General features: G+C 47.6%; 1 protein-coding gene across 4 annotated transcripts in view; it reads left to right on the top strand.

Annotated features, from left to right (window-relative positions):
* Window positions 1–4,127: 4,127 nt before the first annotated feature.
* Window positions 4,128–26,808, top strand: part of CA12 (carbonic anhydrase 12) — a 67,136-nt gene continuing 44,455 nt past the window's right edge. For 2 of the 4 annotated variants that reach the window (XM_079700154.1, XM_079700152.1), the window contains exons 1-2: window positions 4,128–4,372; window positions 11,700–11,720. In XM_079700154.1, coding sequence (XP_079556280.1) covers window positions 4,288–4,372; window positions 11,700–11,720 — 106 coding nt within the window. In that variant the 5' untranslated portion in view covers window positions 4,128–4,287. The remainder of the gene's footprint in view (window positions 4,373–11,699; window positions 11,721–26,808) is intronic. The other 2 variants (XM_079700151.1, XM_079700153.1) reach the window with 2 other exon arrangements.

Here is a 26,808-nt window from a genome sequence, read left to right as displayed (position 1 = left end):
GTAACACTCATCCCCACAGGTTGTTGTAAGAATAAAGTGCCAAGTTCAGTGTCTGGCAAATAGTAGGCACTCAATACATGTTAGTTCTCTTCCCACCAGCCCTTTCCTTTGCCCCATCAAAAGCTGCCTTCCCTGGCTTCCCTGGTGGCGCAGTGGTTGAGAGTCCGCCTGCCGATGCAGGGGAAACGGGTTCGTGCCCCGGTCCAGGAAGATCCCACATGCCGCGGAGCGGCTGGGCCCGTGAGCCATGGCCGCTGAGCCTGCGCGTCTGGAGCCTGTGCTCCACAATGGGAGAGGCCACAACAGTGAGAGGCCCGCGTACTGAGAAAAAAAAAAAAAAAAAGCTGCATTCCCAATTGAGTGATACTATCTATCTGAAGAGTTAATTCTTACCTTAAGAAATAAAAATCTCTATACTCTAACCCTTATGCCTGAAAGGCCGACGATTAGCTTGTGTAAAGGGCAAATACTGCCAGATGGCACCAGCTTTGAGAAAGAAGAGCCTGGTATTAGGTGTGCATATCAAAGGTTTTAGGAAGTCATAAAATCTAATCCTTACACTGATGATGTCTTCCCTCACAGACCCAGGACAGAGTGGGCCCCTTCTGGTTATACATCAACCTTCCATCAAGCTTATAACAATCATAATTACATGGTTATTTATGAGATTATTTGTTTTATGTTTACACACTCTCCAAGAGCAAGGACTATGCCTGGCACAGTTCCTGGCACATAGAGGGTGAATGAATGAATGAAAAGTTTCCACCCACCTTATCTCGTTCCAGCCATATATCAATTCTCTCAATGCCCCAGCGGCTGGGATGACAATCTGCACTTTAGAGACGATGAGGATATTGAAGTTCAGAGAGGTTGCATCACTGTCAAGGCCATCCAGTAAGTGGTGGGGCAGGCACTTCAGTCTAGACCTCCTGACACCAAATCCGGTGTTCCTTTCCTCCACACTCCTCTGTCCTTTGACTCATCAGCCTCACCCTCCTGTTGATCCAGATGGCAACATTTTAGAGAAGCTCTCCTCCCTGGGGCCTTCCATCTGGGCGTGTCATTTGTTGGCCTGGTGCCATCTTTTGAGTGCTGAAGGTCCACTTTCTACCTTAATCCATTGAGTAATGAGCTATTTATTAGCTGACAACAGCCTCATCTGCTGATGGTAAGGCAAATCCAAACATGTTCAGTTACACAGGCCTCAGGAAGCCTCTGGCAGAGAGGGTTCCCAGAGTTGGGGTCTTAAGCTGGTTAGGTCTGTGCTGTGCTGGGGAGTGGGGCAGGAAGGCTTGATATTCAGCTTCAATGTTTTAGAAGTTTGGTCATTCCATTCATTTCTGTGTGATTTTTTCCCCCTCTGATACCCTAGGATTAAAAAAAAAATCACTCTTGTAGGTCAATTATACTTCAAATGGACAAACTCACAGAAAAAGAGATCAGATTTCTGGTTATCAGAGGTGAGGGCAGTGGGGGAATTGGATGCAGGCAGTCAAAAGGTACAAACTTTCAGTTTTAAGACAAATAAGTACTAGGGATGTAACGTACAACGTGATAAATATGATTAACACCGCTGGACGTTACACAGGAAAGTTGCTGTAGCAAATCTTAAGAGTTCTCATCACAAGGGAAAACCAATTTCTTCTTTTTCTTTTATTTTGTATGTATACCAGATAATGGACGTTCACTGAACTTACTGTGGAAATCATTTCATGACGTGTGTAAGTCAAATCATTATGCTGTACACCTTAAACTTATACAGTGCTATGTTATCAATCATATCTCAATAAAACTAGAAGAAAACAACTTAAAGCACTTAGGACAATTGGGTCTCCATTTACATTCTCAATTCTCTTTTAATTGCTATCCATTCTTTACTAATTAACCGGGTCTTTGATCTAGTTATGCAGTAAACAACCCAACACTCTCCTTTCTCTCCATCAAAACCAGTTTACAAAATTCTATTAAATCCACCCCATTTTTAGACTTCTCTGTCTCTGGGGAATCGCTGGGGAACGCTTAGAGGTTCATGCTCAAGGAGAAATTGGACTTACTGTTTAGCCAGACAGAACAGAGTGGGAGTAACAAAATGTGTGTGCCCAACCCAGTTTCCCTTGAACCAGTGATGAAATGTGAGGTGAGTGTTTTCACCTCCATGGTGTGCATTTCTGAACCTGCAGTGGCTCCTCCCCAACCTCTGTGTTCCTCTAGTACATTTCATCTTCTAAAGACCTGGATGACAAATCAGAGACGTGAATGTTTCAAGAACCACAGTGAAATGCTCACTCACCACCCGCAGGTGTGGCTCTTGATCAAGAGTCACAGGCAGAAAAGGTCATCCTTAAGTCTACCATCTTGTGAAAGTGCCTGTAACAAGATTGTCTTTGTAACTACTTCCTTAAGAAGACTTCAAAGCCCTTTATTAACCCAAACGACAGCTAAGAGGATCAGGACAGAACAGTAGCACCCCTTGAAACGTGGGTGGCATGTGCTTCCTGGAGGCTTTCAGCAGACAAGCTGCTCTATCCCTCCAAAACTACCACAGACAAGCAGCTTCTCTGGTCTCTGAGGCCAGCCTGAGAGTCCACTTAGGCTGAGGGTCAGCAGAGACCAGAGAGGTGTGGGCTGGTCAGGCCGCTGTGGCCAAGAGAAGAAGGCAGGATGGTCCAGGTAACAAAACCAAAGGTCATATGCCAGGGCTGGGGGTGGGCACCCTTCAGCAGACCATGTGGTCTGAGCAATATCTGTAGGCAGCAGGGAGCCAAGAGAATAGGCAGGGTCACAGAGCAGGAAGGAGACAGAGCCCAGCATGGGGAGCAGGACCCAGGGAAGCCAGAAGCACAAATGACAAGGGTAGTGGTGGGAACAGCATGCAGCAGGAACAGCAGCAGGAACAGCAGCAGGAAGATTTAGGGAGCATTGGGGGCAGGCAGCAAGTTAGTAAGACCTTTGACTTAACAACTGAACATGGACTAAATACGAAGAGGATCAGAACCGCAAGTATATGACTAGATGTATGCACATATTTAAAAGAATACGGGGCTTCCCTGGTGGTGCAGTGGTTGAGAGTCCGCCTGTCGATGCAGGGGACACGGGTTCGTGCCCAGGTCCGGGAAGATCCCACCTGCCACGGAGCGGCTGGGCCCATGAGCCATGGCCGCTGAGCCTGCGCGTCCGGAGCCTGTGCTCCGCCGCGGGAGGGGCCACAGCAGTGAGAGGCCCGCGTACCGCAAAAAAAAAAAAAAAAAAGAATACGGATACGTGAGGAAAGTGGGCAGAAACGAGCAACAGGTGATGATAATCTGCACTGAAAACAGAACTCAGATACCGATCTAAGCCAAGATGCAAAACGCCTGGAACAGAGCCTTACACTGAATAGGTCCTCAATAAATAAGTCCCTTTCTTTCACCGCTACCCCAGAGAAGGGGCGCCCCGCTCCCAGCTTCCTAAAGAACTATTGATATTATGAGCTAGTATGAGCCTTACCTACTTACCTGTTAAGAGAGGAAAGTCTAATTGCTTAGTAAAGCTGTTTATTTATTTAGTCTATTTATCTGTATATCTACTTCTATTTCATAGTGTATCCCAACTGTGCTATTTACCTGTTAATTTCTTGGCGTCTAAATTTCAAAGGTAAGACATTATCAGGACCCACTGTACCGCCCACAGAAATTCGTAATTCGAATGCAGCCCTCGCCAAACCCCATCTGTGTCGTCCAGTCCCTAAAGTGTGCCCAGTCCAGGCAGGCACACGATTGGGGCCCAGAGGAGGCTCCTGCCCAGATGGCATTGTACTAAGGGGGCTTCTCAGTAAGGGCAATGACAGACCAAGGGCGTGGCCACTGAAGCGAGTCCCTAGACGCACCCCCTCCCGACGGGGCCAAGGCAGGCGGATCTCTCCCACGCCTGCCCGCGGTTCCCACGGAGAAGTGGGTTCCCAGGTCGGCCCCCGCTCCGGGGAGCGCCCGAGCCACTGTCCCGCGGAGAGCTGCTGAAGTCAGGGTTACAACTCACCTTGGAACTGGGGCGCCAGACCTCCCGTAGGCAGGGCGTTCTCCCGCCACCCTCCACCCGGTGACATCATGTGTTTAGGACTGAGTCTTCCATAAAAGCAGCCCGCGGGGAGCCAGGAGCCCAAAGAACAGACGTGCTCGCCGTGGCGCCCCGGCTGCGCGCACGAGGTCCCGGTGCAAGCCCCGCCGGTCCCAGCGCCGGAGGCAGAGAAAGAGAAGGAGCCCAGCTGCCGGCAGCCCGCGCCCGCCTCCTGCCCGGAGCAGCCGCCCGACGATGCCCCTCCGCAGCCCGCACGCGGCTGCCGTCCTCCTACTCGTGGTCTTAAAGGAACAGCCTTCTAACCCAACCCCACTCAACGGTAAAGTTTCTTCTTTCCTAACAATCCCGAGCGCTCAGCCACACCTGGGCAGAAGGATTTCCACGGGGCTCGTTAAGGATAAAAATCATTTGGGGGGAGCGGGGAAGGACCTGCATGGTCTCAAAATAGCACATTTTTACAAAGGATGCTTCGTTTTCCTGTGGAATGCAGGATCGGCTCCGGTTGCCAGGGCACACGTCGTCTTCGCATTAAAATGTTTGTATATATGGAATTTAAGAAAAAAATGTCATGAAGAACCTAGGGGTAAAACAGGAATAAAGACACAGACCTACTTGAGAATGGACTTGAGGATATGGGGAGGGGGAAGGGTAAGCTGTGACAAAGAGAAAGAGGCATGGACATATATACACTACCAAACGTAAGGTAGATAGCTAGTGGGAAGCAGCCGCATAGCACAGGGAGATCAGCTCGGTGCTTTGTGAGCACCTAGAGGGGTGGGATAGGGAGGGTGGGAGGGAGGGAGACGCAAGAGGGAAGGGATATGGGAACAGATGTATATGTATAACTGATTCACTTTGTTATAAAGCAGAAACTAATAAAAAAAAATATGTTTGTGTGTTCTCGGAGCACCCCCAGCTCTGGAGAGGTGGCTTGGGAATTTGCTAACCGGGGAGGAGAAACAGAACCGGGATTTCAAGTATTGTGCCTCCATCCACGTGCACATGGTGGAGTGACCGGGGTGTTCTGAGCAGCCTCTTTACCAGGGAGGGTTTGCTCAGTGGTGGGTGCTTTTCTTTGGAGGAGAGGCTCTTTACCACTGTTTCACCTCCAAGTCAAAGGAATGATGCATCCCATCCTTAATCATTATTTTTCTCCAGAAGGGCTCTACTTCTGGTACGTGTGTGTGTGTACGTGCCCTCAGACGAGCATACACAGCTTATTTCTGAGTGTAATTAGGGCTTTGAACCCTGAAGGGCTGGAGGCTGGTGGTGCCCAGCCAGTAGCAGAAGGAGATGGAGGGGCCTCATCTGTAGGGTCAGGTCTGGGCAGTGAGTTGCAGAGAGCAGTCAAGGTCAGGGCTTTTGCCTGCCTCTCCACAGCTGGGTGAGTGCTTTTCTGGGGGAGTAGATGGTGACTTATGGAAACTTCCCAAGTAACGTGATGGTGGCTCCTGCCCTTGACAGTTTGTGCCAAGTTGTACGGACATTTGTAGGTGTGACCACTCCTGGACCCAGGCTTGGCTGAAACACTTATAGAAGGGCCCAAAGTGACTAGAATGGCTGACAATCCATCCTCCCTGGCTGGGTGGTGGCAGTGGGAAATTGGTCCTGCTCAGTGGCATGAAAGCTGGAGCCCCCTCCCCTCAGAGGTCACGCTGCCCATGGGGCAAGGCAAGGGGAGGCAGGGGGAGCCTGGCTGTCAGCAGCTTTGCCATTCTTCTGAATTCAGTTCGAGTCCACTAGCTGGCATGAAATGCTGAGTAGCATCTTCCTCATCTGGTGGGGCAGAGGTGGGTGGAAGAAAGTAGTTACAAAGAAGTGGAAATTAATGTATAAAACTGCAAACTTTGACACAGATTCCCCTCTGAAGAAAGCTGCCCTGAGACCCAAAGTTTGACTGACCTGAAAGAGCTCCAAGCTGCTCCAGGACGAGAGAGAAGCCCTTTACTGGCCCTCCTTCCTGAAAGCCTGTTACCCCCCTCACTCTGGGGGCAGCTCGTCCTCCCCCGCTGCTCCTCTGGCCTTCCGTACCCTCCTCTCCCCCTTGCTCTTCTCCCTTCCCCCTTCTCCCAGTTGGGCTGGGGAAAGTTTTCAGTAAAAAATCTACTTTCACCCCACACTGAGGAGGCAGCCTGCTTACCCCTTGATTCTAAGAACACAGCTTTTATTCTGTTATGCCTCAGGCAGGTTTCTTGGCTTTTTAATTGCCTCCAGGGACAAGGTCAAAGCAAAACTCACTGAGGTGTAAAGTGTCAGTATTAAACCCAAGGTTGCAGGGTGGAATGGGGTTAGGCTGGGCAACAGGGTGAGAGTGTGGCCCGCCCTCCGCCTGGGGCACTTAAACTCCCAGCTGGGGAACATCAGGGTTAGGGAGGGAAGGGGCATAATAAGGCGAAGCCTTGCATCTTCCAGACATAACCTAGGAATTCTCAGTTGCTGTAGGGGAACATTTCAATGAACTCTGCAGAGCCTGCTTTGCCTGAGCCTGGTGTGGAGAGCTGGGCAGCCTTGGGCTGCATGGATGTGGGTTCTAGCACCCAGGACAGGAAGCAGGCAGGGCCCTGAACCCCTGACCCGAATCTTTGTAAACATCATTTCCTCCGAAGGCACCCAGGACATTCTCCTTGCCCAGTATAAGCTGGGTCTGCAGGATCTAACAGGCATCCAGCTGGGCCTCCCAAGGCTCCGGAGAGAACAGATGACCTTCTTGGAAAGGGAACAGTGCTCTCAGGAAGCTACTGAGGTGTAACCGCAGGGGCCTTTGCCTGGCCTGCCTGTGGGGTCAGTTTAATTCTGTGAAGACCCTTGCCCCTAAAGCTAAAGGTGGGAAACCAGGAGGGGACATTTCCAAAAAGCAAAAGGGCACACTTCCTTTATAAAATCTTCCTGCCTTCAGTTCTGGCTGAACTGAATGAACCAGGCTGGGCCCTGACCTTCATCCAATGAGAACCCCTGACTCAGCCCACCCTCTCCTTCATTTTACCGTGCTTCTCCTCCCCAGACTCTAGCTTCTGAGCCCCTCCAGGCACGGCCCTTTATACCCAAAGCACCAAGTCCTGAGGGCCAAGCAGTTCGCTCAGAGAAAGGATGGCAGGAAAGATTGCTCTGATGCTGCTGCTTTTTAAGAACTCCCCAGTCCTGTGTCACCATCTGAGCCCTTACAGTCCCTGATGCACTCGATCACACTGGGCCCTGAGCTTACCAGAGTATTATGCTGATACCTCATCTGAGGATGAGAGCTGCAACAACATGGAAACCACAGCTTAGCAAGCTTTGGGGAAAGTAGCAGAAGATGTAGGTTATTAAGGGCATGATTTGATTTTGGTGCAGGTGCAATTAAAATGTCTGGCCAAGGCAGGACTGCTCAGAGGTAGCAGATGTTTTTCCTCGTGGCCTCCAGGATCACGGAGTGGACTGTCTCTCAGAGGAGCAGTGAGGACAAACTTCCCCGTTCTTTGTGAGATTTTACAACCTGGGCCTCCAAGTGCTCTGCCTGGCTAAGTGGCAATCACCTGGCTTCCTTTGCCTCTGAAATCCATGACTATTTTAATGGAAGCCCTCAAACAGAACGCTGAGGGAAAATGTTCAGAAAAGAGGTTCAAAGTCTTCTGTAGCTTGTTTCCAAAGCCAAGCTGTTTTGTTCCTTTTCACTACTGTTTCAGTAAAAGGCTAGCAGTAAACTTGGGGGTCACATACAAGTTTGGGTTCCCCACAGTTCTGGATGTCTTCATCCAATTGCTAATTCAGAGGAGGTTAATTTGGGGACTATTAACTCCCATCCGGTCCATAGCAAGTTTCAGGGGGTCTGTGGAGCCCTGTGTACTTTCGCCTGTAAGCATCTTTGCTGCATGCACTTTCGCTGCATAACTAATTGACCCATAAGGCAATTTTGCTGTAGAAAATGAAATAATAAAAAGTAAAAGAGGGATATCAAGAGGGACATAATGAACAGAAACAGAGTCACAGATGTAGAAAAACTTATGGTTACTGGGGGGAAAGGAGAGGGGAGGGATAAATTGGAAGATTGGGATTAACATAATACACACTACTATATATAAAATAGATAACTAATATGGACCTGCTGTATAGCACAGGGAACTCCACTCAATACTCTGTAATGACCTATATGGGAAAAGAATCTAAAAAAGAGTGCATATATGTATGTATAACTGATTCACTTTGCTGTACACCTGAAACTAACACACTGTAAATCAACTAGACTCCAATAAAATTTTTTTTATAAAAGGACATAGTGAAGCATAAGAAATAAATAACAATTTAAAAGACTTTATTGCAAAATACAAAATATTTGAATACATTTAAAATGTGTGTAGATTCATGGCAATACTGTGCAAATAACTGATTTTATTTTGTGGGTTGTACCTAAGTATTTGTCTTCCAAGTCTTTCATTCATAGTATTTTATACCTTTTTCTTTTTTTTTTTTGGTTTGTTGATTCATCTCCTCGTTCGGCAGTGCACTTTTTCGTTCTCGCTAACATTTCTTCCTTCATTAAGAGAGGTATCCGTTTCCAAATACAAGGGTGCATGTTTGTACCTGAGCTTTGTGTTGCACTGTGAAAGCCTCTACCCTGTGGTGTATTCTTGGCATCTTGTCACACCTCTAGTGACAGATATTTCAAAGTTCTGTGGGAAATGTTGGCTCAACTCCGCACCTTCGAGGCCCTCGGCCTCTTTCTCCTCCAATGTAGTGTGTTTCAAAATAAGAAACCAACTCTTGGGGCAAATGATTGTCATCGGTCAGCTAGATAAAGCCATCAATAACATTACTAACTGGAAGAAATGCTAATGCGTTTCAACCAGTGGAAACCAAACTGTCAAACCAAAACTGTCAACTAGTTATTTGATCTTTCACAGAAAAATTGTCTTAATGCCAATTAATTATGCAGCAGCGAAGATGTTTATGGCAAAGAAGCTTACATTAAAAAGAACAAAACGAATAAAAAAACACCTAACATGGTTCTATGGACCTCCTGAAGTTAACTGTACACGAAATTTTCTGTGTCCAAGCTTATGGGCATTTTTAAAATTAATTTTTATTGGCGTATGGTTGCTTTACAATGTTGTGTTAGTGGGCATTTTTAATGAGGAAAGACCCATAGTACTGATCAAATACTCTAAGGGGTCTGGACTCCCCCCTCTACCCCAAAGATTGGGAAGGAGACTCGAAGATTCTCTAAGTTCGTGGGAAGTGATGGGAAATGTGGAGATACGCTTCTTAGCAGGCACTGATCTTCCACTTCTCCTTGTAGACTTTCATTTTCTCACCTATAAAAAGAGGTGTCGGGTTGCAGGTATGTGAAAGAGCCCTCAATCCATCTCTTCCAAAGTGGGATGTCAACAAATAATGCCTAAACCAAAGCAAATCATGAAGGCACAACATGGGCATGTTTTATAGAGATGAGATAATGCCAAAAGAATCATTTTAAAAGAATTCACAGTGGTTGCCATAGGGAGCAGGAAAGTGACTAGGGAGTGTCAGGGGACCAATATTTTTATTAAAAGCCTTATAGAACCATCTGACTCTTTAAACCATTACAAGTGTAATTTGAAAAAACTGCCAATTGAATTTGAAAATTAAAAAGACTGAGGCAAAGAATTGAAACAGAACAACAACAAAAAAATAGGACATTAAACCAGCTTACAAAGAAAAAACAAACAAAATCCTCTTTTCGCTTTTCAAAACCACCATTGGCTTGAGTAGAAAATGCCCAGTTGTGATAAGTGACTACCAGATGGTTGGTCAGGTAAGTTTTACTGCAAATCATTCCCAAGAGAGAAAGGAGATGTGAGTCTTCCTCTTGCATCAGTACCCTGGTGGGCTGAGAATCTCAGAGGCACTGGGAGAAGCTGGGAGAGAGGGACATAGGAGTTGAACACTCCCCTCATTGTGATGTGTCCCGAGACACCCTGAGTCTCAGTTTGGGGTCTCAGGCTCCTCCTGGAGATGAAGAGGGAGGTGTGCCAGCAGGGTAATGAGAGCACAGCTCTGCAACGACTTTTTAAAAACTGAAGTATATTTAATGTACAATATTGTCAGTTTCAGGTGTACAGCAAAGTGATTCAGTTATACATATATCTATATATTCTTTTTCAGATTATTTTCCCTTATAGGTTATTACAAGATAGTTCCCTGCGCTATACAGTAGGTCCTTGTTGGTTATCTATGCAACGACTTTTAAAAAAATTTTTATTTTATATTGGAGCATAGTTGATTAAACAATGTTGTGTTAGTTTCAGGTGTACTATGCAATAACTTTTTAAAACTATGTTTTGCTGTCAGCACAAAGGACTTTTATGAGTGAAGGGTGTGGAGTGGGAAGTGATAGGTGACTTTCGTTATATTCCTGGCAGGACCTCTCCTCCACATTGCCACTGCCCCTGGAATTCTAACTCAGATAAGGGTGGCAGCTTCCTCAAAGAAAAACTTTCCTTTGGGGATTAGTTGTCTCCTCTTTATGTACTGAGGTGAACTCTTCTCCAGGCTGTGTTGTTAAGTGGGAAAAAGCAAGATGCAAAACAGGGTTTCCCGTATGTCAACATTTGTGTGCAAGAAGGCGGGGGGACAGACTACAGAGACCTGTGTGTGCAGTCACACTGGGCAAACGTTCCCATCAGCTGGTGAAACTGACTACTAATGAAGCAGGGAGTTCAGGTGGCAGGAATCGCTTTCACTGTGTACCTTTTGGTGGCTTTTGAGTTTTGAGCCTTGTGACTTTATTACCCATTCAGGTGATGAAATTTGGCTTCTCTAAGATATATGGGAGGCTTCTGATCAAGAAGCCCCTTCCCTAACCCTTTGGCCCCTGCACAAAATCACTGCCTTGTGCTTTGTATCCCCTGGGAGCACAGTTGCTCTGAGAAGCAGTTGTTCTGACACAGACTCTGAAAAAGTTTTTTTTTTCTAATTAAAAAAATTTTTTTCTTACAGTTTCATTGAGATATACTTGACACACAACACTGTATAAATTTAATATGTACAGTATAATGATGTGACTTACATATATCATGAAATGATTATCACAATAAGTTAACACCCATCATCTCATATAGGTACAAAATTAAATAGAAAAAAAATTTTTCCTTCTGATGTGAACTCTTAGGACTCTTTTTTTTTTTTTTTTTTGTGGTACGTGGGGCCTCTCACTGTTGTGGCCTCTCCCGTTGCGAAGCACAGGCCCCGGATGCGCAGGCTCAGCGGCCATGGCTCACGGGCCCAGCCTCTCCGCGGCATGTGGGATCTTCCCGGACCAGGGCACAAACCGGTGTCCCCTGCATCGGCAGGAGGACTCCCAACCACTGTGCCACCAGGGAAGCCCCTAATTAGTGTTTTTGTTTTCTTTGGATAAAAATCCAGGAGTGGAATTGCTAGATCATATGGCAGTTCTGTTCTTAATTTTTTTGAGCAACCTATAGATCAATACTGTTTTCCATAGTGGCTGCACCAATTTACATTCCCACCAGCAGTGCATAAGGATTCCCTTTTCTCCATGTTGAAAAAGTTAGAAGTTCTGGGCATCCACCTCCTTTTAATTTCACCCATTTAAAAATAAAATCTGTCATGTTTTCTCTAACTTGTTCAAGCTCAGTTGTACTTACTTGCTTTTTTTTTTTTCTTCTTTGCAGAATCCAAGTGGACCTATATAGGTAAGTAGAGATCTTAAATACTTTTTTGAGGAGATGACTATTTAATGAGAAAGTCAGAAACTTCTTGATCTGTAGAGGTTATTTGGGGGGGTTGGGGAGAGCAGTTCTGGTATTGTTAAAAGAGGGCACAATGTCCTCTCTAAAGACTTGCCCCACACAGGTCTCAGACAGCTCTTTCTCCAAGGAGTTGAGCCTGCTTTGTGCATTTGAACTGCGAGTCACAGTGTAAGGCTTTCAGATTCCTGCAAACCACCCAGGTGAGGATGCCCAGGTTACCTTCAGACTGCAAGGGCCCTAGACAGGAGAGTGCCCTTCTCCTCTGTAGGACATTTATTCTACAGTAAACAAAGAATAAAGGGCTCCTTTCTGAAAGTTAGGCTCAGGCCCGAGAACTTAAGCTGCTAGTGTGTCTAGAATTAACTTCTCGTTGCCGTGTTTGTAAGTAAGCAGTGGACCAAGCAGTGATGGTCAGTCCTTAGTGAAAGAGGAATGCTTGTCTTAAATGGAGAGACAGGGACATCAACTGTGCAAAAAGGTTTCGAGATAAGCAGCTTGAAATCGGCTTAGCTCATGTATTGCAATGAATGGGAAATTTGGTCATCAGCTGGAGTGGGGATGGGGGTCAAGCTCTAGGGTCCACTGGCAAGCGCAGGAATGTTAATAATGACTTGTTTGGGACTGAGTGACGAGGGATGTGCAAGAGAGATCGTTATGGGGAGCAGGAGGGTGGAACTGGCCTCACTGGCACAGGAGGGGTGGTGACAGGCAGAGAAGTTGATTACTACAGAGGAAGCAGAATCCAGAGAAAGATCTGACTTGGATTTGCTAGTTAGCCTTTGGATGTTTGTTAGCCCAAGAGGCAGAGAAAAGTCCCTGAGCTAATCAACCAGCTACCTCTAGGCCAAGGTCTCCTTGGCTCTAGCATCGCATGGCTCCACTGCTACTAACATCCCTTACGTACTTATTATGGGCAAGGCACGTTGCTAAGTGGGTGGGTAATTAGAAGCATAGGCTGTGGTCTGTAGATGGGAATTACTTAAAGCTCACAATTCCAAGCAGAATATAATAGGTAATAATAGCAGATAACAAGTAAACAATTCAGTGCTCTGATGGTTCAGAGGAAGATGAGAGTCTAGGGCTAGATGGTCAAGGAAGGCTTCCTGGAGGAAGAGGGCTTTCAACCGGACCTTGGGGGATGGAGGATTCAGTACGATGGGAAGGAAGTGCTATTGGCCAAGTTGATGATGGTATCACATGAATGGAGGCAAGAAAGAGCAAGACGGCATTTGAGGGAAAACATGTAGAGAAGTCGTTACAGGGGAGGGATGGACTCTAAGGTCAGAAAGATAGGTTGGGTCATGTATTAAAAGACTGCAGCAGGTCTATAAGTAAGGATGCTGGCCCATCTCCCATCTCCAAGCTATGTTGTTAAATGAAAAAAGCCAGATATAGTGTGTATATGTGGCACCATGTGTGTACAATGTAACTTTGTGTTTGCACAGAATTTTTCTAGAAGGATTCAGGAGAAACTGAAACAGTAATGGCCCCTGGAAAGGAGCACTGAGAGACTAGGGGTCAGCTATGGGAGGAAAGAGTTACTTTTCACTGTCTGTAAAGTTTGAATGTTTATCCTGTGCTTGCCTTACCAAAAAATGCAAAATAAAACAAAATACTAAAAAAATTTTTTTCCAACAATATTTAGCTAATACTTTAAATTATCCCAAAATACAGAGAGAAAAACATGAGACACAGCAGGCCTTTTTTTCCTCCCCCAAAACACTAACATTGTGCAACAGGAAGGCACTGTTGCTGTTCTAAAGGCCTATATTAGACTTTCTACTAATGGCACCAACCACAGGGTTACTGTGAGGATCGAATGGTGAGATCCATGTGAGATGGGCTGGCATAGTATTGATACTTGTTCTACAGTAAGCACCCAATAAAAGTAGACTATGACTATTATTATCAAGATACATTGTTTTCTTGGAATAGATTTTTACTTCTCTCAAAAATAATAATAGTTTTGTGTCTACACGTTTTCTTAATATGAGGAGGCAATTTGACGCCTGTGTATCTCATCATCATTTTTTGGAGTTGAATGTTATTTCCCTCACTACCACAAATAAAAGCTTCATGTATGTCCATCTTTTGGTAACATGTTGTTAAAGCTATAATGATTGCATTGTGTCAACAGTATTCTATTATATTGAGAGTGTTGTATGGACTTCTCTAAGGTGAATATATTTCATTAATATTGTTCTAATTAAAAAAACAAACAAACAGGGGCAGCATGGAGGGGGAGGCCAGGCTCTTCCCACTTTGTCCCATGGATGGAGGGGCGAGGCAGGGGGTAATTTGCATTTTAAGGAGAGTAGGGGGTGGTAGGTGGTGGAAGAAGAAGGATGGGAGGGAGGCTGGAAGGTGTTTGGCCTTTGAAGAAACCCCATTCTGTGTCCAGTTTACAGTGGTGGCAGTAAGAGGGAAGGGTAGGGCAAGAGACCTGACAAAGAAGGAATCGGTGCCGTCTGGGGATCAGGGCCCCTTGGGCAGGTTCAGTGTGTGGGAGGAGACAGGAGCAGGGTAGGCACAGAAGGAAGGCGGGACTCAAGTTCTGGACCTTATTCCATATAGTCTGGAGGAAGCACGTGAGCCCTCGGGATCTTGCTTTCTCCCCATCTGTGACCTGGGGAAGGGGTTGTCCAGATCAGTGTTCCTCAAGCTATGGCTTGGGCTCACCTGCATCAGAATCACCTGGAATGCCTTCCAGATATACAGATTTCTGAGCCTCAGCCTGGATCTGGGGGAGGGAGGGAACCTGAAAAACCTGTCTATTTCAGGTGATTCTTATGTACTCTGTTAGAGAACCTCTGACCAGATGGTTCCCAAGACCTTTCTAGCCTGAGTCAGAGGTAACTTGCCCCACACCTCTTCTACTGGCTTCCCAGGTGGAGTGGAGACACGAGTCACATCTCCCCAGGGCTCCCTTCATCTGCGGGACAGCGCCCCTGGGCAGGGCAAGGAAGTTACGGAGAACAGAGGGACACGGTGTCAAGAAGGTGTAGGAGGAAAACCTTACTGCCACTTAGGCATGACATGGTGCTCCCCAAGGGAGGGCCTTTCTGTCCAGCCATACCAACCAATCCAGAAGCACTTCCTCCTGACTATTAGCGCTGGCCAGCCCTCTGTCCCTCCTGCGTACAGTTAGAGCAGCTCTTTGCTGAGGAAGCAGAGGTCAGAGTCTAAAGATGCATGGCATGCATGGGGGCGAGCACAGAGGCAAACCTTTTTTTTTTTTTTTGCGGTATGCGGGCCTCTCACTGTTGCGGCCTCTCCCATTGCGGAGCACAGGCTCCGGACGCGCAGGCTCAGTGGCCATGGCTCACGGGCCCAGCCGCTCCGCGGCATGTGGGATCCTCCTGGACCGGGGCACGAACCCACGTCCCCTGCATCGGCAGGCAGACTCTCAAGCACTGCGCCACCAGGGAAGCCCAAACCTGGTTTTTTATTAGTGAAATGAGCACACGTGATGTGGAGTCAGGTCAGTGGGGGCCAGTGAAGGAGGCAAACAGGTCCAGGCTGGCACTTGTGCTTGGAGTCACACAAGTAAACAGAGAGCCTGGCATAAGTGCCAGGGGGGAGAGGGAAGAATGGTTTCCAAACAATACAGGCTGCATCGAATGGGGCAAGTCCAACCCAAGGCCACATGCTGGTTTTCCCAGGGCGCAGACCTCAGCTACTTTTCACATAGATGCCGCTGAGTCATCCTGCTCCGCGGGCCTCTCGCTTCCAGGAACACATGATAGGACTTCTAGAAGCACACGGAAAGAGAACTCGAGCCCCATCCCCCCACCACACTGAGTCACGAGGCTAACCTCCCGGATGGCCCCCTGCAGACAGAAGGACCATCTGGCAGCCAGGATGGAGCCAACCCTGCCCCTGAGTGCTCCTCCCAGGTGGCTGGAGCAGCAGCTGGGTACGTGTTGGCATGTGCTGGGTCAGTGCCCTAACCCCTGCAATCAGCCCCAGTTCAATCCTGCTGAGCCACCAACTCTGAAATGGAGGGCAACTGCAAGTCAGGCTGACACGTGAGAGAAGGCTGAACTCCAGTCTGCTCAAGTGCATCTATGCTGTTAGAAGGCAGGGTAGCGGGTGCCCTTGGGGTGCGTAGGTGACTGGAAGGAGGGCATACTGTTCGTTTCGTCCCTTGACATGGGTGCTGTGTTCAGTTTGTGAAAATCTATCAAGCTGTTCACTTACATGCACTTTTCTGTATGTATATTATATTCAATAAAAGAGTTTAAAAATTCCAGGGCTTCCCTGGTGGCGCAGTGGTTGAGAGTCCGCCTGCCGATGCAGGGGACGCGGGTTCGTGCCCCGGTCCGGGAGGATCCCACATGCCGCGGAGCGGCTGGGCCCGTGAGCCATGGCTGCTGGGCCTGCGCGTCCGGAGTCTGTGCTCCGCAACGGGAGAGGCCACAGCAGTGAGAGGCCCACGTACCACCAAAAAAAAAAAAAAAAATTCCAGCTGGCTGGGAGAGTCATCCTTACCCCAATAGATTTTTCAGCCCTCCCACAAGAAACAACCAAAAAACCCTCAGCGTGTTCAAAATAACAGAGCAACCAAAAGGAATGACTGTATTGAAACTAACGACCCAAGAACGCATCATGTGAGCAGAGAATGGACATGGGGCTCCATCCCAGAGAAGGCCAGACACTGCTCTGGTGCTCCTCCAATGTGAGCTAGTTCAGAAACAGACAAATACCACTGTTCATTATTTGGAAGAAATAAGACAAACCGTCATGGGAGATGAGATGTAAGGGGAAGAGGAAGCCAAACCCCCTCCTGGCAGGTGAACGAGTCCCACTTCTCCCCAAGTCAGGGTCCCGCAAGGCATCCACCAGATCAGCCCCTCTATCCCAGATCGGGGACTCTGGAAAGATGGCGGCTTAGCCTCGGGGTGCCGGGCACCGGGCTCGTAGGCCCTCCTGCCCAGCTTCCCGGTCTCGGGCTCTGTCAGGACTCCCTGTGACCAGGCACTGCCACCGCATTCCTTAACTGCTCTCCTTTCTCCCGGACAATAGACGCTCTGTCTTAAAGAATTTCCTTTGGGAATTAGGAAGGGATCCTCCATTGGGGCGAACCTCATTGGTTCTCCAGGCTCCCACCTCCACCCCCTTCTGTCCTGAATCTGCTGGAATATTAAGTTACTATAAATAAACTCTCTCTGGGGCTCGGGACATCCTTCCCAAGCTAGAACAAGACATGGAACACATGCAAGGACGCTAGGAAGCTTTACTTTTGTAGTAGGCAAAGGCACCGTGTGACCTTCACACTCAAAGGCAGTATAAAAAACATATTAAGTTAGAGCTAAAGGGAGAACTTAAAACAGCAGTTAGGGAGCATGTGCAATTAATAGGCTGATTTTATTAAGGAGAACTGTCGTCTTTACCAAAGGTAGAGGCCTGGCCAACTCACAATACCCCAGTGACTTCTCCCCCGTTGCCACTGCCATCCTGAGGATGAAGGACAAGAGGCACAAAGCACTCTTATGGGAAAGAGGGAGAGGGAACAAGAAAGGCCAGAACATGTTTTTCATACCAGGGAACTGAATCCCTAACCCCTGTGTCTTGGGGATTTCCCTTGAGGCTTAGCAACCCAACCCGCTGTGATTTATTAAATCTGTGCTATAATTCCAGTTACTTCTAATTGAAGTTGTGACATCCAGGGTTTGCCTGGATGTGGTGTGGTCTACCCACTCGTCATTATTTCTCATCTTTCCTGAGTTGCAGAATTGAGGTTTGTGTGTTCTGGAGGATCTTGGTCTGCAGCTGCCCAAATGCCTGCATTTTCGTGTTCACAGCTGGCCTTACCAGCTGGGTGAAAAGATAGGGAAGCTAGCATTTGTTCCTAAAGGCGGGTGTAGTGTCATGGGGGGCGAGGGACGGGTGAGACAGAAAACCAGGAGGGAGAAGTGGAAAGTGTACAGAGCCCAGAACCAGGCAGACCTCCTGGAAATAGCAGCTAGGCCACTTTCTGGATAAATGGTCTTAGGAAAGTAACAGCCTCTCTGGACCTCGGTTTTCTCAGCTACAAAATGGGAGCAGTAATAGCATCTACCTCAGTGGCACCTGGATGGGCAGCACCAACATCACCTGGGGCTCAGGATGCCCTTCCCAAACACTCAGAACAACCAGCAAAACTCATAGGAGGAGCCTGGGAGGAAAAACCAAAACGCTTCACCTCCTGTTCTTTGAGCAGCAAGAAAAGCACCATATATGACTCTGTTAGAAATGCAAATTCTCGGGCCCAGCCCAGATTTACCTCCAAATCAAAGACTCTGGGGCTGGGCCCAGCAGTCTGTTTTAACAAGCCCATCAGGTGATTCTGATACACACTCAAGTTTGAGAACCTCTGCTTTGCTTCAGAGTCATGGCGAGGATTAAATAATACACAGAAACAGGCTCGCAGTGCCTGGCGAACAGTGAGCACGTGTAGCTAATCATCTTCTTTCCCTTCACTTTACAGAGTTATGGTGGAATTCTATTAGCTAATAGATGGGAAAATGCCCGGTAAATTCCACAATACCAAACAAACCTGAGTTTTGTTAGAAAGGATCTACTTCTTCGTGCTTTTCTGAATTGCCTGAGTTTTTAACAGTGAGGAGGTATTCTTTTTATATTCTGAACAAACAAAAGGAGTTTCCCTTGTGAGAAAAAAAGTGATTGAGCAAAAAACCCCAAGGGCGCCAAGCCCTCGTCCCACGGGCCTCACAGGCCAGAAAGTTCTTCCCAGCCTTGTCCTTCAGACCAGGGGTCGAGTTGGAGCTCATCACCCAGGCACTTTCCTGGCATCTAGGGACCAGATATCTGGTTCCACAGCCGTGGTCACCTCAGCCACGCAGCTGAAGTCACTGGGGCATCCCCTGCCTCCCTGCCCAGCCCACGGGGGCAGGGTGCTACTCCCCCCTGAGCCTCTGGGTTGAGCCTTGATTTAGGGTTCAGGAGTGGAGATGGGAAGAAATCTGGGGCTGGGCTACTAGGCCTCTGAGCTACGTAAGTCCAGCCCCGTGCAGGAACTGTCACCCACCTGGGGCAGAGACAAGCCTTGGAACTGCGGGCTGAGAGTTGGCTGGCGAGAGCTGGGAGCGGGTCCTGCCAGGGGCTCTGTCAGGCCTCTGGCTGTGCTCAAACTTGCCCTCTCTGCTTCATGTTGGTCTCAAGCCCCAGGCATTCAGATGAGGGCAGGGCACAGCCCTCCAGAAGCCAGTTAAAGCCCTTGGCAGCCCATCCCCAGCAGGGGGAGAGAGAGGAGACCGTGGGGGTAAACCAGCTTAGAAGAAAGATTGAAAGCAAAAAGGCTGAATTCAGAGCAGGTGTGTGAAGGCGCCCCGGGCAGAGACTAGAAGGTCTCGTTTTCCATGAAGAAGAGAATGGACCAGAGATTGTCTCAGCAGGCTCCGCGTCTCCTTGAAGGGAGCAGGGGCCCTCTCTCCTGGTCTGTTACTGTCTTCCTCTGTAGGGGTGGCCACAGGGGTGCAGGGTGCAGGCACAACTGCGGAGCCCAAGAGCACAGCCAGACTCTTCCCAGGGTCACACCGCATGGCCAAGAAAGAGAGCCAGGGAGTGTTCTAATTTCATACTTTTACATGTAGCTGTCCAGTTTTCCCAGCACCACTTATTGAAGAGGCTGTCTTTTCTCCACTGTATATTCTTGCCTCCTACCAAACGTAAAATAGATAGCTAGTGGGAAGCAGCTGCATAGCACAGGGAGATCAGCTCGGTGCTTTGTGACCACCTAGAGGGGTGGGATAGGGAGGGTGGGAGGGAGGGAAACGCAAGAGGCAAGAGATATGGGGATATATGTATATGTACAACTGATTCACTTTGTTATAAAGCAGAAACTAACACACCATTGTAAAGCAATTATACTCCAATAAGGATGTTAAAAAAAAAAATGAGAGCCAGGACCTGCTGTGGACAAAGACTGTATTTCATTGATTCTCAGATGCAACTTTATTTTAGCATCTCTGTAAGTGGGATATATTTTATAATCCATGGCATCTAGAAGCAATGAAATATGGTAGCTGTTCCACAAATACTCAGCAAGAAGCACCCTGTTAGATGCTAAGAGCACAGAGAAAGGAGCTGAAATGATTTAATTGATCAACAATTAAATAGTGAAACAGTAGGAGCAAGAAAATGTAAAAATAATGGCTAGTATGCATGCTGTCCAACATAGCATATAGGAATGATGGGGAATCATATTAGATTTTGAACTGTAACTTCTTTCAATTTTCAGTCAAGCCACAGTTCACTTACACTTTTTAGTGGTGTTGGACCAGTATGACAAGTATTTGTAAACAAAATAAATTAGGTGCTTTTTTTTTTTTTTTTTGGCTGAGCCACATGGCTTGTGGGATTTTATTTATTTTTTTTTTTTTTGTGGTACGCGGGCCTCTCACTGTTGTGGCCTCTCCCGTTGCGGAGCACAGGCTCCGGACGCGCAGGCTCAGCAGCCATGGCTCACGGGCCCAGCCGCTCCGCGGCATATGGGATCCTCCCAGACCGGGGCACGAACCCGTATCCCCTGGGATCCTCCCAGACCGGGGCACGAACCCGTATCCCCTGCATCGGCAGGCGGACTCTCAACCACTGCGCCACCAGGGAGGCCCGGCTTGTGGGATTTTAGTTCCCTGACCAGGGATTGAACTGGGCCACGGCAGTGACAGCACCAAGTCCTAACCACTGGACCGCCAGGGAATTCCCATAGACGGGCTCTTTTTCTTCTTCTTTTTTTTTTTAATTCACAAAAGTATTCCTTTAAGGAACAAGCTTTCCAATGACCTGGCAAGCATTTAATTTTTGCCAACCAGGAAGGAACAAATACGAGCTGCCACCTCCTCATGTCCATAAAGGTTGACTCAGAACTGACGTAACTGTCCTATGTGACAGTTTTGTCATTGTTAGAGATTTCAGTAATTAAAATGGGAAACAGAAGCTTAGGTTATTTTCCTTATGAAAACTATGTTCCTTGGAGCCACAATATTATGATGGTTTTCGTGCTCTCGTACATTGGATGTCTTAAGCTGACTACAGTTTAAGGGATCCTTTCTAATTACAGGAGGGTACTTCTTTCCTTCAACACTGTGATCCGACCTGTGACAAATCTGTACTATACACTGTGTAAATGGCTAACAAGTCAATTGCAAACCAACTGAATGTACAAATCTTAGTGCTGGTACTGAAATCTCTTCAGAATAGTCATCATGATCTCAAAGTTTGTTTCAAAATTTGTAAGCATCAAGTGTCAATCAAAACTGAAGATGAAACACTAATGAATGTTGAATTCTCATGCTTTAGGTGAACTTCCTTATTAGAGATTTTGGTTCTCTGCTATTTTTACTGTACTGTTTCATTTAAATTTCCTACATGCTAACTTCATTTGTGCGATTGAAATAAAATGGCAGTATTAAAAAAAAAAAGAACTGGCGTGACTCTAAATAAAATGGCTCATTTGGCTCATCTTAACTTTTTAAATGATTTTGTAATCATTAACTTGTGACTAGATCAGCTGTATGACTTCTGGGTGAACAGGAGACCCATGTAGATCTTGTAAGGATGCCCGTGGTTAGCTTCAGGGCAAATGGTCATGCTGCCCCCACCTTTTGGGATAGTTGGCTCAGAAAGGGCTCCTTGGTTATGATGAGGGTGAGATTTGCTTATAGCAGGGAATGGTGACACTGGCAAATGGTGCCTGGTGCTTTTGTAGGGAGGCCCCTCCTTGGTACTCCATCTTCTGGGAACTGCATGAGAATTGGAGACAGGAGAAAAGGTGACTGTGAAGGTTGTGGAACAAAGAGGTTTTATAGCAGGTCTGAGGCAGTCATGCAAATGACTGTTTCCCCTTTTGGCTTTGGCCACCAGGAAGCCCAGAGGCAAACTGGTGATTCCAACTTGAGTAACTGTCTATTCTCCTATGACCTGCAAATCTAAAGGTTCTTCATTGATAGTGCCCTTCTAGTTTATAGGTATTTTTCATGATCCTGAGCCAAAATGTTATACAAATAAATTTCTGGAATTATTACCTAGAAGGGACCTGAGAGTAATGGTACCCTACACATGCATCACTCTTTTATTCTGCCCTCCTCCATGGATACCATTGTTTAAAAGGTTTAACAAATTAATCTATTAATGAAATAGTTAGTTCTCCCATTTGTTATTAATCAAAGACAGATCTGAAAACCAATCAAAGTTTTTAGTTAGCCCAAGATAAGGATTCACATTTATTCCACAAACATTTATAGAGTAAATACAAAGTGCCAAGTATTAGGCTAGGTGCTGAGGAAATGATGAATAAGGCATGAATAAGACTAAGAATCTGGGAGGAGACAGTGAATTAGGCCTTACAAAGCAGAGAGATGAAGCACAGAAAAGAGTGCCCTCACCTAGTGTCTTGGGAAAGGATTAGAGAAGGCTTCCTGGAGGAGGTGATGTCTAAGCTGAGACCTGGAGGACATGTAAGAGCTAGCCAGGCAAAGGGCAGGGGCTGAAAGAGCCTTTGGGGTTAAGGGACAGACTGTGCAATGATCACCTAGGCTGGTAGGTTCTGGGCACTACCAGGGACCTCAGTGAGGAGGGCAGGGGCTGGGGAGATGGACCAGGGCCAGAGTGAGGGGCCCGCGAGCTGGCTGAGGAGTTGGGACCTCATTCTGGAGACAGCAGGGGGACAGCTGGAGCGTTCTAGGTGGAAAGCTGAGATAAGCCTTTTAGAAGGATCATCGTGGCTACAAAGTAGAGAGTGAATTGAGTGTGAAACACGGAAGAAAGGGGCCCAGAGGGATGCAGGAGAGGGGGATAGGGTCTGAACCACGGGAGGGGCAGCGGGGGTCCTGACCTGTTGATATAACTCAGCCAGAAACGTGAGACATCTAATGGTGCAACTGGCAGGAGTAGCCTGATTGTAGATGAGAGCCCATCTCTGTTGGGCTTCGTGAAGTATTCAAACCAGCGTCCAGGCTGCCACTGCTGCCTAGGTGGGACCCCAGTGGGGAGCCCTGATGTGGCCAAGCCCCACACTCATTTACAGATGAGGCGAGGAAAACTCAGAGTTGTCAAGTGGCCCAAGCATGAGAAGCTGAGCCAAGGCTGGAATTTGTGTCTCCTGATTTCCGTCTCGTGTATTTTCCCAGTGATTTGGTGGATGCTCATTTTATGCCAGGCATTGTGTACCCTACACGATGCATCACAACACTGTGCAAAAGCCACTGAGGAAATGCAGTGATTTTTTTGAAAAAGTAAATAATACAGACTTGCCAGAAACAAATTATGCCAACTTAACTTGCTTTTCTTCCCTACATCAGAGTAAAAGGCTTAGTGGTTAAAGAAAACACAATAGACTTAATACCTGTTGACATAAATAAACATCTGATATGGTTCCTTGTGACACACTCAAGGGAAATGTAGATCAAAGACCAGTGTGGTTGCTGGGAAAAAAATCAATACAGTCAAGTCATCGTTACTGTAGGCAGCACACGGCTGGGAGAGATGTCAGGGGTCCTACGGGGACAGTAATGAATCAATACCGTTTTCAGGTTCTTGGGAGTAGGATGGACAGCTGAAAGAGTGTGGTGGTTGGAATCGGAAAGATGAGAGTTGGAAGGAAGAACAGGGAATAGACGACACACGTAAGTGAAGAAGAAAAGCAGATCAAAGGGAGCGGGTGGGCCTGGGGGTGGGGAGAGGGGCAGGAAGTAGCTCCTGGTGAGGAACACCGTGCGAGCGCAGCAAGACAGGAGCCCCGGCAGAGACTGAATAAGGAGAGCTGCCTGCCCCGTGCTCGGTCCTGGTGATTCAGGAAAGAGGTGTATGCACGCATTTACACATGCACACATATGTGTGCACTCATGCATCCACGTTCACGTGTATCTACATTCTTAGATGTGTCCACACCCCCGACACTCACACCTCCATTTCCTACACCATGAACTTGGAGTGAGTCTCTGCTGGTTTCTGAGCTACGGGAATGTGTGTTGACATCTCACTGCTTGGAGCAGTGCTTGGGTGAGAACTTATAGCCACCCCTCAGTGCTTCCTTTTGGCAGTTTCCCAAGAGCCTCCCAGCTCTTGATGAACTTTTTGGTGTAATGCTTAAACGTCTCTATCAGCAAGGATGGAGCAGGGAATGCCCCAGCACTGAGTAAAACTGAGCATGGAAGGTCTGCAGGGAAGACTGGGTGTGCAAAGATGTCTGGTCAGAAACCTTGTTACGCCGTGGGGAAAAAAATGGAGAACTGCAGGACTTTAATGCTCTTCCTTCACTTAATTGCCTTGAGAAGCATAGGTACCTCTGGGGTTAATAACCAAGTGCTCGCTCTCCAGCTAAGGCTAATGTGCTAAATTATCACTGGAGAATGTTTTCCTCCCCGGTGGTTTTTGAGCACGAGCTTGCTGCAAGCAAGGCAGTATTCGAGGGGTACAGGTTTGAGCAGGAGCCCTTTCTAGCCTCAAGGGGAGTTATCTAGAAGGAGAACATCATGCACACCGTGTGGGGAGTGACAGCCTCCCCAAAGGGGCTGCTCGGGCAGAGGCAGAGAGCCCAGTCCAGGAGAGGTGCTGAGGAAATATTTGTTGAGTGAATGAGGAAAGAATGGTTTGTTTCTCTATTTACTTTTGGCTCTGGGAGTGACAGAAGGCACCAGGGAGAAGGTGGCACTTGATCTGGGATGGCAGGATTTCAGAGGTGAAACCAGTCTGAAACGAAATGCCACATCACCATGCATATCTCATTAGAAGTAAAAGGAGCCACGCAGGGAGCTCTAGATTTGTTTTCCGGTGAGGTGAAAGGGAGAACTTGCTCTAAAAGGTTGGAAAACAGCCCCTAAGGGCGGCGGGGGTAGGGGGGAGTGGTGGGCAGAAAGGAGGAATTGAGACTATTCCATTCAGAAGGGCCTGGGAACCAGCATGTCTTGTAAGTCCATCACAAATAGACACTACGCTACCACGTTTATTCCTCCCAACAGCCCTGGGGTCCTGCCGGGTGGGTACTGCCACTTTCATTTTGTAAGCGAAGCTCAGGGAATCTAAGAGATATGTTCAAGGTCACACAGCCAGTAGGTGGTGGAGCTGTGATTGGCAGCTTGGTCAATGGCTCCAAAGCCCTTGACCTTCCCACTGCACTTCACACCCCTCTGGAAGGGAGACAGAAGGAGCCTGGATGGGGACTTCCCTGGTGGCGCAGTGGTTAAGAAATCTGCCTGCCAATGCAGGGGACACGGGTTCGATCCCTGGTCTGGGAAGATCCCACATGCCACGGAGCAACTAAGCCCGTGCACCACAACTACTGAGCCTGCGCTCTAGAGTCCACGAGCCACAATTACTGAGCCCGTGTGCCACAACTACTGAAGCCCGCGTGCCTAGAGCAGTGCTCCACAACAAGAGAAGCCAACGCAGTGAGAAGCCCGTGCACCACAACGAAGAGTAGCCCACACTCTCCACAACTAGAGAAAGCCCGCGCGCAGCAACGAAGACGCACGCAGCCAAAAATAAACAAATTAATTAAAAAAAAAAGAAGTAGCCTGGATGAAGGCTTTCAGGTGTGAGAAGAACCATCAAACAGCAAGTTTTCCCCCTAAAAGGGAAAACTGAGGGAGCAGCTTTAAATAACAGCAAAAGCGCTATAGGTTAGATATCAGAAAGGACTTCCTCTTTGTGAAAGCTGGTAAGTGAAGAACGGGCTCAACAGCAGGTCAATGTTTAGAGACTAGTCAGCCTTCACTTAGGTCAGGTTCCCCCGTGGGTAGCTGCAGAAAGCCCACGTCTTTTACCAGATCCCCTCTTTCTGTTATTTCCAGACCCCCCAGGAATGTTTACAAGGTCACAAATCTCTCCATTGCTGCTTCTCCCCTCTAGCTCTGGACCATCGCCAGGGCTTGTCTGCTGGTCCCCTCTCACCACCTCATAACTGCTGCTGCCACCCAGGCTCTGGACCCTCCAAAGGCTGCTGCTGGGGAGAACGTGAGGGTCAGGGTCAGCAGCAGCCTGGCTGCTTACTGGCACTGTGACTTTGGGCACATTACTCAACCTCTGTGCCTCAGTCACTTCATCTGCTAAATGAGAACATAGTGCCTCTGTCGTAGGGTTGTTATGCAGATTAATTAATACCTGTTAAGCATATAGAATGGGGGTTGGTGAACTATGGCCCATGGGCCAAATCTAGTCCACCACCTGTTTTTGTGAATAAAATCTTCTTGGAACAGGGCTACACTCACCTGTTTACATATTCTCTATGGCTGCCTTTTTTTTTTTTTTTTAACAAAAGCAGAGTTGGGTAGTAGTGACAGAGATTATACAGCTCACAAAGCCTAAAATATTTGCTGTCTGGCCTTCTGTAGGAAATGTTAGCCAACCTTTGATATAGAATGATGCCTGGCATGTAGTAAGTGCTCAGTAAATGGTAGCTTTAAGAAAAACAACAACTCACTAGGCTTTGGAGTTTAACAAAATTTGACTGAGGTCCTGGGGTGACACAGGCAACTACAGCCTAAGAGGAAAGTCAGATGTCTCTGTCATCACTACTCCCCGCAAGCAATGATCATCCCTGTCCCTGGGGGTTTCCTACCATCAGGTCGTAGGCGCCAGTCTTGCTCTCCTGACCTGGAGCCCTGACTGTGTTTCCCCTCCCCTGAGGTTAGGCCTCCATTCCTCTTTCCTGCCCCAGGATGACTGACAGCGAGAGCACCTCATTCTTTCTAGAAGAACATCCTCTGCAATGTGTGATCTGCTCTTTCCTTCTGCGTGGCCCAGCCGAGACAATCACAATAGTCCACGGCTTCTCAGCCTCTGCACTGTTGACATTGGGGGCAGGATAATTCTTTGTCTGGGGGCTGTCCTGTGCACTGTGCGATGTTTAGCAGCATCCCTGGCCAGCCCACCTACCCACTGAATGTCAGTAGCATTCCCCCTTGTGACACCAAAAACGTCTACAGACGTTGCCAAACACCCCGAGGGGACAAAAATCACTCCTGAGAACCACTGGCTTAGTCTGAAATAACATCACAGGTGAGGCAACAACCTTCCAGTCCAGGACAGC

Source organism: Hyperoodon ampullatus, assembly GCF_949752795.1.
Source record: "Hyperoodon ampullatus genome assembly, chromosome: 3".
In the NCBI taxonomy this organism is placed as follows: Eukaryota; Metazoa; Chordata; class Mammalia; order Artiodactyla; family Ziphiidae; genus Hyperoodon; species Hyperoodon ampullatus.
This window is presented reverse-complemented; position numbering and strand designations above follow the sequence as displayed.